This window comes from Phocoena phocoena, chromosome 4 (genome assembly GCF_963924675.1).
Source record: "Phocoena phocoena chromosome 4, mPhoPho1.1, whole genome shotgun sequence".
NCBI classification, from domain to species: domain Eukaryota; kingdom Metazoa; phylum Chordata; class Mammalia; order Artiodactyla; family Phocoenidae; genus Phocoena; species Phocoena phocoena.
This window is the reverse complement of record NC_089222.1, coordinates 40,080,078-40,096,004: the sequence shown is the minus strand read 5'-3', so window position 1 is coordinate 40,096,004 and position 15,927 is coordinate 40,080,078. Positions and strand designations below refer to the sequence as shown.

General features: G+C 41.8%; 1 protein-coding gene across 1 annotated transcript in view; it reads left to right on the top strand.

Moving 5' to 3' along the window:
• Window positions 1–14,387, top strand: part of RARRES1 (retinoic acid receptor responder 1) — a 40,387-nt gene extending 26,000 nt beyond the window's left edge. Inside the window, exons 2-6 of the mRNA XM_065876767.1 lie at window positions 104–166; window positions 2,602–2,785; window positions 6,332–6,468; window positions 13,942–14,004; window positions 14,084–14,387. Coding sequence (XP_065732839.1) covers window positions 104–166; window positions 2,602–2,785; window positions 6,332–6,468; window positions 13,942–14,004; window positions 14,084–14,233 — 597 coding nt within the window. The 3' untranslated portion in view covers window positions 14,234–14,387. The remainder of the gene's footprint in view (window positions 1–103; window positions 167–2,601; window positions 2,786–6,331; window positions 6,469–13,941; window positions 14,005–14,083) is intronic.
• The last annotated feature ends 1,540 nt before the right edge of the window (window positions 14,388–15,927 follow it).

Below are 15,927 nucleotides of genomic sequence, written 5' to 3'. Positions count from 1 at the left end.
CTGCAATTTGCATGTCATGTTATTCTCAGAGAGCCAGCGGTTCTTGGATATGAAGGTGTTAACAGAGCTTCCACGAGGCTAAAGTTCTACTTCTGTGTTTCAGATTAATCAAAAGAAGGAATATAAAGTTGACCTGGTGTTTACCACGGAGCTCTACAACCCAGAGGTAAGCTGCCATGGTTTGTGAAGTGTGCTATTAACAACTTGTATGAATTTTTTTTTTAAGTGAGAATCTTAATACGTAGTGACCTGGAGGTTTGCCTTTTTTTTTTTTCTCTTTCCTGCTTTGTTTTCTATTTGTTCTCCAGAATTGAAGACAGCGCTAGGCAGGACCACTTCATGGTCTCACACAGGGTTCCTTTTACCGCGTCCACACAGCCGCCGTCCCCTCCTTCCTCTGCCGCTGGGAGGGCGTTTCACACCCCCTTTGGACCCGGTGCCCCTCCCTAGCACCTCCGAATCCCCAGAATGATTCACTCTCAAATGCCAACCTTCTCTCCTGTCAGCTGGTGGCATTTCTCGTTAGCGGGCCGGCATAGCACGAGGCCACCTCCAGGAGCTTCCGTGCACAGAGGCATTCCGCAACTCAGAGCAGCCCACGTGCGCCGCAGGCATCTTCAGCCTCTCCTTCTGACCCAGTGGGCCACGGTCGCCAAGTTTCCTTTCCCCACCACCTCCCCCTTCGCAAGAAGAGAGGAAACAGCGGACTCATACAGAAATTAGAGCCAGATGGACTTCCCAGGGCTGGGCCAGGCTGGGGGGCAGGAACCGGGGTGGAGGGACCAGCCCAAACCCCTTTGTGTGGCGCGGAGTCAGAGCGGGGGATGAGCAGGCAGCATAGGCATTATGGTGTCTCAGGAAGGCGGAGCTTCGGAGAAGGCATAACGCCTCCGCCGATGCTTCTGGAAGAAAGCTTACCAGCATTCACAAACAAGTTCTGACAAGAAAACACTACGCCAACTTTGCTAATTAACCTAAGAATTAACGTTTTCTTAAAGCATAAGCATAAGGAAGGTGCTTTTGGTTTCTGTGTTGCAAACGGAAGTGTTAGATTAAAGCTAAAAGGAAAACAATTACTAGATTACTTTGACAAACTGTGCTTCTCTGAAGGGCTAGCTAATTGAAATGCTTCCTTTCGGGAGGTAGGGAGAGTTCTTTCATCTTCTGGCAACTGTTTTGATTCTGTGGAGCTGGCGGGGGGGGGGGGGGGGGGGGGGGGGGGGGGGAAGGGAAAGAAAAACAAAAGGGGACGATACCTATTGCCTTTTCTCTTCCCTGGAAACGGTTTTGACATCAAGAGTCCAGGTACCAGCCCTGTCTTCTGCCTTTCATGAGCCTCTTCCCCATCGCCCCCTTCACCATTTTCCTGTATTGCACCGATCATTAGGATTTTAATGTACCACTTAAATTTGCTCTCTTGTAAACCAGCACTATGGGAGAAGACGTTGCCTACTGGAACGCCTATTTCAGTTTTTTTGCATTAGTTCAAGGAGGGGGCTTATTTAGCAGATCCAATTTTAAGTATGGTTTCATTGTGGGCTTTTTCTTTTTGTTGTCTTAACTGGGACTCCACCCAGTTTAAATGACTGTAAACGTGAAAAGAACTCAGTTGCTCAACCAACCATGTTGTAACAGGAGTTACAGCCCATGGATGGGTTTTGAGTGCCGCCATGAACTCCCTCAGATTCTAGGCCCAGTGGATGGTATGAGTGAATGTGCATTTTTCTGGGAAGCGGTTCCCTGGCTTTTATTGTCGGGTTAAGGAATCAGTGACCTAAAAGAGTGGAGAAGCACCGTCCCAGAAATGAGTTGTACCCTTGATGTCTACTTAAAGCATCCAGCTTACCCAGCTCCATGTGTCTCTGGATTGGAAAGTAAGTAAGGGAGATCCCAGAACACTCAGTGTGTCTACCTTTAAATATGAGTGCAAGCAGACTTCCCTCGGTCACTCAGGTAGTTGAATCAGTCCCATTTGGGTGATCTGTCCCTCCACTTCTTCTAGATTAGACCTCGGAGTAGAGAGATGGCGTTCTCACAGAGCTGGGGCCCTGGCATCACACAAGACACAGCTCAGGTCCTGGCTTACCACTTACTAGCTGTGAGATGTGGAGTAGGTTTCTCTTTAAACTTGTCTTAAACTGTAAAATTGGAACAAGAGGACTGATTTCATCAGGCAGCATGAAGACACTGTCATTTGTGTTGATGGGAATCAGCTTCCTTTTGGTTCAAGTCGGCCGGCTTGAGGGCCAAGTAAGCATGATGTTGGTTGGTCCACGGTAGAGAGGCAAGTACCTCCATCCTAGCTAGAGGTTTGAGCCGAGTAGCACTCACAGATGTCAGTGGTATTTCTCTGGAAGAGGCCCAGCATTCTTTCATAAGGGCACCATCAGAAAGCAGGAGTTTTTAAAATGACAGCAAAGACAAGATTGTTGTGTTTGGCTGTGAGCACAGAAATCATTTTCTACAAAGCAAAGCATACTACATATGGATGCCAGTGCATACCTGCCATGTACAAGGAACTCCCCGATCTTGTGTGTGTTTTTCATTGGAGTGAGTGGGGAGTGATAAGGAACCATTCTAATTCCAAAATCTTTATTTCAGGAAGGTAAGGAACATCTGGGGAAATGTTCTGCTCGAGTGTTTTTCAGGAACGAGAAACCCAGACCGGCCATTAATATAACGTGTACTCGGCTCATTGAGAAGAAGACAAGACAAGAAGAAGATTATCAGCTCTACAAGTACATGAAGCAACTTAAAAACCTCTTGGATGTTGTCAGCATACCTGGTATGAACCAATATCTGGAATTTTTATATTCAGGAATGCATGTCATTACTATATCTTAAAAAGAATGATCATGGAAGCAACCTAAATGTCCATCGACAGATGAATAGATAAAGAAGATGTGGTACCTATATATACAATGGAATACTACTCAGCCATAAAAAGAAACGAAATTGAGTTATTTGTAGTGAGGTGGGTGGACCTAGAGTCTGTCATACAGAGTGAAGTAAGTCAGAAGGAGAAAAACAAATACTGTATGCTAACACATACATATGGAATCTAAAAAAAATGGTTATGAAGAACATAAGGGCAGGACAGGAATAAAGACGCAGACACATAGAGAATGGACTTGAGGACACGGGGAGAGGGAAGGGTAAGCTGGGACAAAGTGAGAGAGTGGCATGGACATATATACACTACCAAATGTAATAATAGCTAGCTAGTGGGAAGCAGCCGCATAGCACAGGGAGATCAGCTCGGTGCTTTGTGACCACCTAGAGGGGTGGGATAGGGAGGGTGGGAGGGAGACTCAAGAGGGAGGGGATATGGGGATATATGTATGCATATGGCTGATTCACTTTGTTGGACAACAGAAACTAACACAGTATATTGTGAAGCAGTTATACTCCAGTATATTGTGAAGCAGTTATACATGTTTAAAAAATGATCATCTAAAAATGTATCCCCCAAATGGCAATTTAATTCAACTACAGAATGTGGTACACCTGATTATCTGAACAAACTTCAGAAGTATCCTTTTCCTGTTTTCCCCCTTGAGTACAATATAGTGACTTCATTGAAAACTATCTGTGCCCCTTTAATCTGCCCACTGCTCATCCCAGACGCAGGGCAGGGCAAGAGCCGGACTCCAGGGAGAAGAGGTGGAGGTCTTTGCAACAGGACCCACACGTAGGGGTGCAGTTCTCAGGGTTGAGTCCAGAAGCTGAGGAGAAAAATTCTAGAGGTTCTGGTGGTGGCTTTGGAAACTTTAGGTGATGGGACCCCGTCCAGGGCCTCTGTCGTGTGCATCATGGCCTTCTGCACCAGGGCCGGGCGAGCTGTCTCGGGGCCTTGCTGGGAGGCTGCAGTGGAGTCAGGCTGATCTCATTTTAGGTCCAGGGCTAATGGGCGGTGGTGCCGTCTCTTATAAGAAATGAGCCCTGCCTCTGAAGTGACTCAGCTGAAGTGAAGCAGAGCCCATTTGCGCTGGCACTCAGCAGGGTCTGCGGACAGCAGCTGACACTCGGCACTTACTGGCAAATCCAATCTCCAAAACCACACAAGTCATCTCTGGACTTGCACTGGGGTATTAAGCTTGACATCTGACCACCACAGCGCTCCCTGCCCCACTGTCTCTCTCTCAGTTCACTCATTTGCCCGGAGACTGTGACAGACCCGCGTCAGCGTGGAGGACCTGTGGTCTCCATTTCTGGCCGCATCTGTGTCCCATCCATTACTGAGACTAAGTGTTCTGAAAAACCCGGAGGTGGGATACTGCACCTTGGCGTTGCTCAAATTCAAAAGCTTGGCTCGTTCGCATTATAGTTCTCTGACAACTTGGATTAAATCCTGTTCCAAAGAATTATGAAGAAAATTCAGAATCTTACATTGTAGTAGCATTTGATTATATTTAACTGCCTGAAATAAATGGGCCAATGACTAATACTTAAAATCTACGGTTATTTAGGGATTGGTCCCCTCATTAGCATTAGTTGGGGAAATAGGGTTTTATATATTCTTCTTAAAACACAAATTTTAGAAATCGTATTGGACCCTTTCTTTGAAAGGGTCTCAGTCCTTTTGCCACAGGGTCTCTAGATTTTGGACAATTTTTAATAATGCAGGTTAACCAGATCATGTTAAGTCCTATATGCCCACAAGGATTATTCTGTAACAGTCTAACTTAATGTGGCTGCTATGAAGCTTTGAAAAAGTGTTTTGCTTAATATAGGGCACGTTTTCATCAACAAAATCTACAAGTTCTCTTGTCACTTTAAATTCAGCAGAGATGTTTAATGGTGCTTATAGCCTGTATATCTAAAATTATCTACTTAAAACTGAAAAGGTTTGGTTTTAGATAAGTTGAATCAAAACCTATGCTGGAGCAGCCAGTTCAGATCTCAGCAGATCCCATTCAGTATTTAAATCAATCCAGGGTATTTGACTGTTGAGCAGTTTTCTCTACAACTGCTAAGTGAGAAGATCTAATCCATTTTAGGCTATCCTTGCTCTGCACTGTTTTTCCACTAAAAAAAGTAGTTGTCTGGTTTTTATGAAGAGTAGGAATTTCTCCTCTTCTAATGAATTCATAAACTTCCTATAGATGAGCCCAACTATATGACATACAAAAGAAAAGACTGGGGACCTGGGAATAACCAACGTCCTAAGTGACTGTAGCAGTGCTACTGGCATTTATAACTTTCAGTTGTCCTCATTATTCACAGTATTTTGTATAACTAATTCTTCTCCTATGGTAATTCGTTTTGATCTCACAAGTTAAACTCCTAGTGGCACTGTAAGATGAAGGAAGTCTGTCACTCTCTCGCTTCCACACACACGACAGGAATTCAAGGCTCAGCTCAAATCTCATCTCTGTGAAGCTGTCCCCAACCTCTTCAGCCCAAAGAAACCTCCCCCTCCCTGTGTCCCCTCAGCTCTCTGATCCTCCCTTTTTCTTAAGGAAGGTGTCAGCTGCATTTCCACAGTCAAGTGGAGGGTAGGGCCTCTCTTTGCATCTCTCACAGCACCCAAGCAATCAGTGAATGCCTTTTGAATTGACTACCACTATAAACCAGCCAAGTCTAGTTCTACCAATACAGAGCAGAATTTATGCGAAAGATTATTTTACTAAGGATTCATTTCCTAATAAGCTGTTCGTATTCCTCACATATTATACTATTATTGGGCTTTAATATACACTATCTCTTTCAAACTGCATAAATGATGGTCCATGAATAGCTCATAAATTACTTGCTAAAATTTGAGTTCCTGAAAGTCACAAGAGGTAATTTATTAGTCATTGTATCCCTACCTATAGCAGTATCTGATATTAAGTAGATTTTTTTATAAATGTTTGCTGAATTTAAAAGATTACAGTTCCAAAAACAATGCCACAGGAAAAACCCACTTGATTTCTTCATGTGGTCAAAAGTGACAGATGCTGCCAATACACAGATTAGCTTTAACGCCAGGGATCAGAGAAGGACAAAGACGTTTGCTAGATTGTCAAAGACCAGCACATTGACTGTAGACCCAAACCAGAAGGTAATGTGGAGAAGATAACCGATAGATGTTTCCATCTAATTAAAAGATTTTAGATTAAAGGTTTTAGATTAACTTTGAGTATCATTATAGCTCTTAGTTTGCATTTATATTGTACAGCAAATAGCCCTTAAACTGTTTTATAGTAGCTTTACTTAGCAGGGCAAGTTGAAGCATGTAAGATTCCATACAATACAGAAACAGATAGTCACACTTCACTACTGGAACTTGTAATATTTTGTCCTGAAAACGTCTTAATATGAATGTACTTTTTTTTTGTGCCCTCAGATAGTCATGGACATATTGATCCCTCTCTGAGACCCATCTGGGATTTAGCTTTTCTGGGCAGCTCTTACGTGATGTGGGAAAAGACAACACAGTTTTTACACTACTACATGGCACAGCTCAGCAGTGTGAAGCAGTGGGTAAGAAAAACTGACAATTAACTTGTACCACAAGAGATACAACCAATGCAGTGTTCTTAGACTAAATTAATGTGAACTTCTAGTTCTGTGGGAAGAGTTTTAATTGCATTTCATTAACTCAATAAATATCTGAATGCCAGGTATGGTTGTGGGGACTGAGGATATAGCACTAAACAAAAAACTCAGTGTAGCTCTCCTTATTGAGACTAATTCTAGCAAGAGAAGAAAGACAGTGAAGCAATAAACAAGTAAATACGTGGTAGGTGCTATGGAGAAAAATAAAGTAGGGAAAAGGGAATGCAGGGTATTGACAGAATTAAACTTTAGTCTAAAGCAAGGCCCCTCTAATTTAAGCAGAGGTGACACTGGAGCAGAGGCCTAAGGGAAGTGAGAGTGAGCCACGCCTCCAGAAGGGAAGGCATTTCAGACAGAGGGGACGGAGGCAGCATTGTGGCTGATGGGTTGGAGAAACAGCAGTGAGGCCGGTATGGCTGCAAGTGATTGAGCAAGGGGAGCGTGCCGGGAGATGAGATCGGATGGAGGCGGTCAGTTCATGGAAGGCCATTAGAAGGACCCTGTCTTTTACTCACTACAGGGTTTTTAGCAGAGAAGTGACACGATCTGACTTACAACAGGATCATTCTGGCTGCTGTGTTGAGAACAGACTGTAGATAGACAAGGGTGGAAGCAAGGAGAGCAGTAATGTATTGCAGTGGCCTAGGCAAGGCCTGGTGGTAGCTCGGACCAGGGTGGCAGCAGTGGATGCAGTGAGAAGTGTTTGCATTTTGAAGGTAGACCAGCAGTATTTGTTGATGGGTTAGATATGGATATATCCAAGAATGAGAAAAGTCAAGGATGATTCTTATGATTTTGGCCTGAGTAACTGGATGGAAGGATAGAGTTTTCACTTACTGACTGGGGAAGACTACAGAGGAACAGATTTGGGTGGAAATTAGCTTGAGTTGGAGCATTCTAAATTCCATAACCAAGCAGAGAATTTGTATCGTCATCTGGACATAAGAGTCTGAAGTTCAGGGGAGATGTCTAGGCTGGAGTCATCACCACATAGATGGTTTTTAAAGCCTCAAGAGTGGATGAGATGAGAGAATGAGTGTAAACAGAGGAAGGTTATGTAGGGATTGAGTCCTGGAACACTTCCAACTTTAGAGGGTTTAGAGATATGAGAAAAAAAAAGTGTTTCAAGGATGAGAATTGACTAACTATCAAATGCTGCTGGAAAGTCAAGAAAGATGAGGACCGAGAATTGCCATTAGGTTCAGGCAAGCTGGAAGTAGATGGAGAGCTTATCAAGAGCTGCCTCACTGGCACAGTGTGCGCAAAGTCCTGATTAGAATAGGTTCAGGAAAGAACGGGAGAGGAAGTGGACACTCCATGTCTTTCAAGGGATTTAGCTATAAAGCGGAGTAAAAGGGAGGGAGGGGGCTAGAGCTGGAGGATGCGTAAGCACAGGGTTGAAGGAGGGTTTTCCGTTGTATTTTTAGATTGGGCAATTTAACGGCATATTTACTGGATTTTTCTCATCAACATATAGAGAGGGGCAAAGTAGGACTTGTACGGAAGAGAAGGGAAGACTTGTTGGAGTTAACATCTTTGAGGAGATAAAGAGAGGATATGATCGATCCAGGAGATGACTGGGCAAGGGCACAGAGTTCACCTGGAGCAAGGCTTTCAATGTGGCACAGATGCTGGCAGGAGGGTGGGTAACACGTGGCGGCCTGTGGAAGTTCATTCCTGACTGCTTCTGTCTTCTCAGTGAAAAATGAGGCAAAGTCACCAGCTGAGCGTGAGAATGGAACAGGAGGTGAGAGGGGGTGGGAGTGCGTGGATTCGAGCATCACGCAGCACCGCAGGCCTCTGAAGGTCTGGTCGCGAATTTAGAGAAGGGCCAGTCACTCAACTGGTGGGGTGCGGACAAGGAGGTGGCTGAGTGGGGGGTTTTGTCAGGCTCTTGTCATGTGGAGAGGGAGGGGCACTTCCAGAGTAAACAGTATCAACTACTCAGAGGCAGGCTGAGCCAACCGTAAGTACACATTTCTAAAAGTCGTTTTCTTCACGGGTGGCTGAAGCAGTACATTCGCCATGGATGGAGAGCAGTGAGTATCTTCCGAGTACAAGGAGTTGCCTGGCGTCCAGTCAGCATTATTCATGCCGGTAATAGCTCGGTGTACCTTTCAAAGGCCACTTGTGAAGCAGACAACTGTTTGAAATGTAGTTTCATTGCTTATCGAAATGAACGTTTCTTTCCCCTATGGAGTGGCTTTGATAGAAATGGCCGTGTAATTGACTGCTGTTACACCGGGAGTTAGGGCACAGCACCAATTCTTTGGCTGCAGGTAAAAAGTTTCTCTCGTCTACCAAGACAATCACGTCCTCAACAGAAGGCTTTTCCTTTAACTGAGAAGTTAGGGGAAATTTTTTGTTTAGTGTAGAAAATGGCGTCAAGATAATAGAACTAATTTTAATGAATGTCAGAGGAAAACTCAAGAATAGAGCAACAGGGACACAAGAGAAAAAATTAGGATCTTTTAATGGCATTGTTTTCCATTCTTCTGCATTTATAAATGACACATCACCTAAGTAAACACCAGGACGTACTATGGACGTACTATGGTTTGAAAACAGCCCCATTTCTCACTCATTCTAGCCAGTCTGTCTTTGATGTCCATCATCTGTCCATCAATATCCCTACAAGTAGGAAAGTGGGGACAAATGTAGTTGTAGAGCTAAGAAAACAAAAATGCAGGGGGAACAGGACTTTTAGATTTTTTTACCCTGTGGTGTCTGTGTTTTAGATAAATAGTAATTGAAGATGCAGCTGACTTGGTTGGGTCACCTAAGGCAAATGACTTCTTCTCTTAGGGCTATGAAATGAGGGTCAACAAGCTTATCGAATGAAGCCCTCGAAACTAACATAAAGCTAAAATACTGAAGCAATTGGGAAATTTGGATTAAGGTTGATAATGCATTTCAGATTAGAGTTTTGTTTTGTTTTAAAAGCCTACAGCACCCAGTATTCCCAGGCGGCCTCCCATCCAAGTTACTAATCAGGACCAACACTGCTTAGCTTCCAAGATTAGAGTTCTCTTAAATAAAAGCATGCACATACCCACATAGATTTTCAAATTCTGCTATTTGGTGGCTACTAAAGATTCTTGTGATCGTTCAGAAAAATAAGCAACATAACAACAAGCAAAACCAACAATTTCTAAAAAAGTCACTACGATCAGAAAGTCTAGGGACTGTCCCTGGAGACTAGAAGCAGGACAGTAGGGCTGACAAAGCAAAGACAGAGAAGCAGGGAGTGACTGGAGATGCCCGTGGCCCAAGGTAGCTCAGGACTCTCTATAGGGATTATAGTTTTTTCCAAAAGCTTACTCGGTGGGAATTACTATCTCTCCACTCAGGGATAATCCAATTGTGTAAGGCAGTGCAGCCTTATAAACTTCACAGCCCCAAATAAACACAGCCTGAGAGAAGAGTGGGCTAAGAAATAGCTGCAATACAAATATAAGACCCATCTTACCGGCAGTTATTGCCTTAGGACTGAAGAACAGATGTCATTCCCAAACCATGAGGACTAAGCCAAGGGCAGGGGAGATACTGATGGCTAGAAAAAAAAGAAAAACGGATAAGGACGTTCCTGACACCCTTTAGCCTTTCTTTAATGTGAACTGAGAAAAGTAAAACTGTTACTTTTCCAGGATTGTTCCAAATCTTATCAGTACCAGATACTGTCAGCATCCCAAACTATCTAACCGGCAGCACATCACTGGCAGCCAGCCCAAGTCTTCACCCTAACTAGAGGCCTCCATCAGCCGACAGTACATTACAGAAACCATCGTAACTACCTTATCTGCTAAGAAATCTACTTTTGACTTGACACCATAAAACTCCTTGAAAAGAACATAGGCAAAACGTCCTCTGACATAAATTGTAGCAATGTTTTCTTAGGTCAGTCTCCCAAGGCAGTAGAAATAAAAGCAAAAATAAACAACTGGGACCTAACCAAACTTATAAGCTTTTGCAGAACAAAGGAAACCATAAACAAAACGAAAAGACAACCTACGGAATGGGAGAAAATATTTGCAAACAATGCGACCAACAAGGACTTAATTTCCAAAATGTACAAACAGCTCCTACAATTCAGTATCAAAAAAAATCCAATCAAAAAATGGGCAGAAGATCTAAAGACATTTCTCCAAGGAAGACATACAGATGGCCAACAGGAAAAGATGCTCAACATTGCTGATTATTAGAGAGATACAAATCAAAACTACCATGAGGTACCACCTCACACTGGTCAGGATGGGCATCATTAAAACATCTACAAGTAACAAATACTGGAGAGGGTGTGGAGCAAAAGGAACCCTCCTACAACTGCTGGTGGGATTGTAAGTTGATACAGCCACTATGGAGAACAGTATGGAGGTTCCTTAAAAAACTAAAAATAGTTACCATATGATCCAGCAATCCCACTCCTGGGCATACATCCAGAGAAAACTATAGCTTGAAAAGATACATGCACCCCAACGTTCACAGCAGCACTATTCACAATAGCCAAGACCTGGACGCAACCTAAGTGTCCGTCGACAGATGAATGGATAAAGAAGATGTGGTATAGGCACACAACAGAATACTACTCAGTCATAAAAAAGAATGAAATTCTGCCATTTGCAGCTTCATGGATGGACCTAGAGAGTCTCATACTAAGTGAAATAAGTCAGAAAGAGAAAGACAAATACCATACGCTATTACTTATATGTGGAATCTAAAATATGAAACAAATGAACTTACTTACGAAACAGAAGTAGACTCACAGATGTAGAAAACACACGGTTACTAAAGGGGAAAGGGGGTGGGTGGGGGAGGGATAAATTAGGATTTTGGGATTAACAGATACAAACTACTATATATAAAATAGATATGGACTTCCCTGGTGGTGAAGAATCTGCCTGCCAAGGTAGGGGACATGGGTTGGAGCCCTGGTCTGGGAAGATGCCACATGCCGTGGAGCAACTAAGCCCGTGCGCCACAACTACCGAGCCTGCGCTCTACAGCCTGCGTGCCACAACTACTGAAGCCCGCGTGCCTAAAACCCGTGCTTTGCGACAAGAGAAGCCACCACAATGAGAAGCCCGCACACTGCAACGGAGAGTAGCCCCCGCTCACCGCAAGTGGAGAAAGCCTGAGCTCAGCAACGAAGACCCAACGCAGTCAAAAATAAATTTATTTTAAAAATAAAATAACCAACAAGGACCTACTGTATATCACAGGGAACTAGATTCAATATCCTGTAATAAACCATAATGGAAAAAATATTAAAAAGAATATATATAACTGAATCACTTAGCTGTATACCAGAAACTAACAACACTGTAAATCAACTAAACTTCAATTAAAAAAATACCAACTTTTGATAGCGTATATTAATAACCTAAGCCAACTTATTCTCTACTAAAACCACACTGGTTCTGTTAGGGATCATTCCTTTTTTTTCTAGTGGGGAGGGGAGCAGTAGGGGTAGGGTAGGTCACGAGTAAGTATAAGGAAACCAAATTCTTCATTCTGTCTCTAGGAAGATTAAAGTGCTAGGTTATCAGAAAAACGTGACAGTAAATCATCAATTTGGACTATAAGGATTTGACATATGTGATGATTTGAACAAAACCAAGGAGAGTATTAAAAATGATGGCTTCCTGGCAGAGCCTTGCTTGGTGTGGGCAGTGCCCCCTGGGGACTTTGCCAGGCTGGGCTGTGCCATGTCTGGGCTGCAGCTCTTTAATAAGGCCTGGTTTGGTTTGGTCTAAGGGCGCTTCCCCCTGAAGGAGGAAGAATCTGTGAACAGAAACATGAGGTGTGTCTCAGGAGCCTTACTGAGGAAGGTCTTAATTAAATGAAGAGGGTGCCCAAGCATTATAATAATCCAAATTTTTGTTGGATTATTAAAAAATGGGTAACACTTGGTATTGAGCAGAAGTTTGTCAGATGGACTTGGAACGCCATGATTTTTTTTGCCTAAAATCTGGAGATTGCCATGATCTCCTTAACGCTATTTTCAGAAACAGAAAGAGGCACTGTCCTGAAAAAGCACTTTATAAGACCAATTTTTTAACTGTAGAAATACATGGTAAACAGACCTTGAGAAAAAGTGCAGGCAGCACAAAAGTCTGAGACAAAAATTACACAGCACAGCAGCCAGCTGTGTCAATATAGTCCAAGGTCAACATCGTCACCAAATAAGAGTCAGACAAGGCTAAATGGACCCCCAAACCCAGCAATGCCCAAGTGATAACTGGAGCCTCCAGAAACTGTTCCTTTAGATAAAAGATGCTGAATTTTCTCTCATGAATTCTGACTTTGCAGCCTGTGTTTTGGATATTTGCTTTCACCATTCATGGGTACACTGCAAGGCAGAAGGGAAACCTACCCAATGACGCAAAGCACCACAGAAAAGCAGTCACTTTCTGATTGATCCAGGCCCTCTCTTGTATCATATCCCTCCAGTACCCCCTCCACCTGATGGAAACTTCATGGTTTGTAAAAGTCTTCATCACTGTAAGCAAAGGGAAGATAAAACTTAATGTCAAGTCTTTTGTTTTTGCATATTCTTAGTCTCAATGAAAGCCTGGTAGATTAAAATCATAATCCAAATTAATTTTTTTACTCCTTCTCTTCCATTTTTACTAGTAAAGGGATAAGCACTTTTGTGCCCCAACCTTTTCCCCTCAAAACAGTTACTGTCAAAAAGAAAGCAGGAAATCAATTTAGTCACTCTTAAAATTTATAGAAATCAAGAGAATAAAAGAGCTGAGGGAGACTGCCTGCTTACCTATAAAATGTGCTGGTTTTAGAAGCAGTGTGGTACAGCATGAAGGATGTGGGTGGTGGAGTCAGTAGATCTGGGTTTGAATCCCCACTTGTCACCTACTAGTTGTAACCTCAAGTTGCCTTCCCTGTAAAAGAAGGCTCATAATACATATTCTTGCAAGACAGAATTCCGTAAGAACATGTATAAAGTGCCTAGCAGAGAACCTGGCCCATGGTGTCCTTCTAGAAATCCTGATTGCCCTGCCCCTTGTCTTACTGCCTGGCACATCAGGGCTATAAATTAGTTTGAGGTGCATATACAGTATCTAGATTCCTTAGGTTGTCAAAAGATTCTCCCTATTCTCATAGACCTTAATCTCCATCAAAACCCATAAATATTAGAAAAAGTGACAGAAGGACCTTACTAGATTATCATGACAGTGGCAAAACAGTAAGAATCAACAACTTCCACATCTTAATGCAGGATACCACCAAAGGAGATGAGGCTAGAATCAAAGAGGTAGCAGGTGATTCAAGGCACCCATCCACCCATTCAAGGCAGGTGATATAAGACGAGCCTTCCAAATTCTAAGCTAATATAAACCCACACTATCTATCGCACTAACTCTTTCTTTCTTCTTCTAGAAAACAAATGAAGATGCAATTGATTTTGATTATACTGTTCTACTCCATGAATTCTCAACACAGGTAAAACAAAACGGTATATAGAACTGTTTAAACCACAAGTTTTTGCAGATCATAATATTTTAGAACTCTTATTTCCCAGGAAATGATTCCCTGTCATATTCACTTGGTCTGGTACCCCGGCAAACCACTGAAGGTGAAGTACCACTGTCAAGAGCTACAGACACCAGAAGAAGCCTCTGGAACTGAAGAGGCATCAGCTGTGGCACCGACAGAGCTTAGTAATTTCTGAAAAGCGAAAAAGATCTGTTTATACCAAATTCTGAACAAAATGACTATACTAAATAGCCTAAATCATTATTCTAGTAAAATAGCCAAGGTATAAGGCATTCTAATCATTTGGGAAAGCCTGTGATTACAAGTAAATACTCAAAAATTAAAAGATACTGGGATTTTTGTTTTTCGATTGGTTTGGTTTAGTTTTTAACTGTGGGAGCACATGCAAACTGAACTCTGCTCAGTGCTAAACAGTTACTCTGCAGGTTCCTCAGGGTTTCAGCCCTAAAATGTAAAACGAAGTCAGTCAGTGTATGCTGCAGCTGGACCAGTATTTTAAAAACATAACAATAAAACTGATGGTCACATCTATAAATCTGCATTTCTCAATATTTTGAACATATTGTAGCTAACTATTCTGTGTTGTTAAATTGCTTCTACCTAGTATGTAAAAAAGATAATATATTTCAATGAAAGCAAATTGTAGGGAAAATATTACCTGTTTAAAAGGAACTTTACTATGTTTTATGATTTTGAGCAAGTATTCCTTTTAAGTTTGATATCTACTTTTAAATGTTTGTTTCTAAATAAAATGTGTTACATGTGTTTGTAGAGATTTGTCTATATAGGCAAAATTTGTGCTAAGCTGGAATTAAAGGATATTTATATATTAATAAAAACTTTACAAATAAAAAGAGTGTCTCAGAGATAAAGCCGAGTGTCTGCAAACATGTATTAAATGGAACAGTGATATAACTGAAAGTACATAAAGTATTTACAATTTTCATTTGTACGGACAACTTGGACCCAGTGTTGGCCTAAGTAATTTATAAAAACAAACAATATGTACCATTATCAGCTTTGTGGAGTACCTCCCCAAGGCAGGAAGAATTGATCCAGGAAATGTGGCCAGCGTTTGCCTCTCAAAATTAGTATTTAATGGAATGCTTATATTCATGTCTCAAAACCCCTAGCCGGGTTCCTTGATCAGTAGCTGGTTAGGAAGCATCAGCCTTTTTAAAACATATCAAAATGTTACCTTTATGTCTGTAGTAGAAAACTGAAAATGTTTATACTAAATAGAAAAAATTTTAAGACATGGACTCTTACAAAATAAAAGTAAGATGAATTATACTGTTACTTTTTAGCAGAGGCAGATGATGTATTATTCTGTTTAAAACCCCAACCCCTCTGCATTCATCTTCCCAACATCCTCTGGATTTAAGGACTGTAAGTTTTCCAAAGCACTGGAAACAATCATTTAAAGAAAACATCAGATCTCCCACATATATGATAATGCAGAGAAAATACTTTCCCTAAGATATCAAACAATCTAGTGATAAACAATGCCAGAACCAAGTAATAAACTCTTCTAACTGAAGTTCCCTAAATATCTTGGGGAAAAAAGTGCCAAGAGCATTATAAGAGCATATTCAATGTACTGTGATTTTTAATCTTTCAGTGTCACGTTAAGAGCTAGAAAGGGGTTTCAGCTTTCTTGTCTCAACTTTCTAAAAGTCCTCTCATCCTTGTAAAGGCATTTTAAATTAGTGAGATTAGGCTCACAAATGTGATCATAATTCAATCAGGTAAGGAAGCTAAGGTGGTAACCCTTTAACAGATTTCGGTATAATAGATTATGAAGGTGAATTCTACACATATGACATACAAAAAGATTACCTAATTTATAAATTTACAAAACCTTTAAGT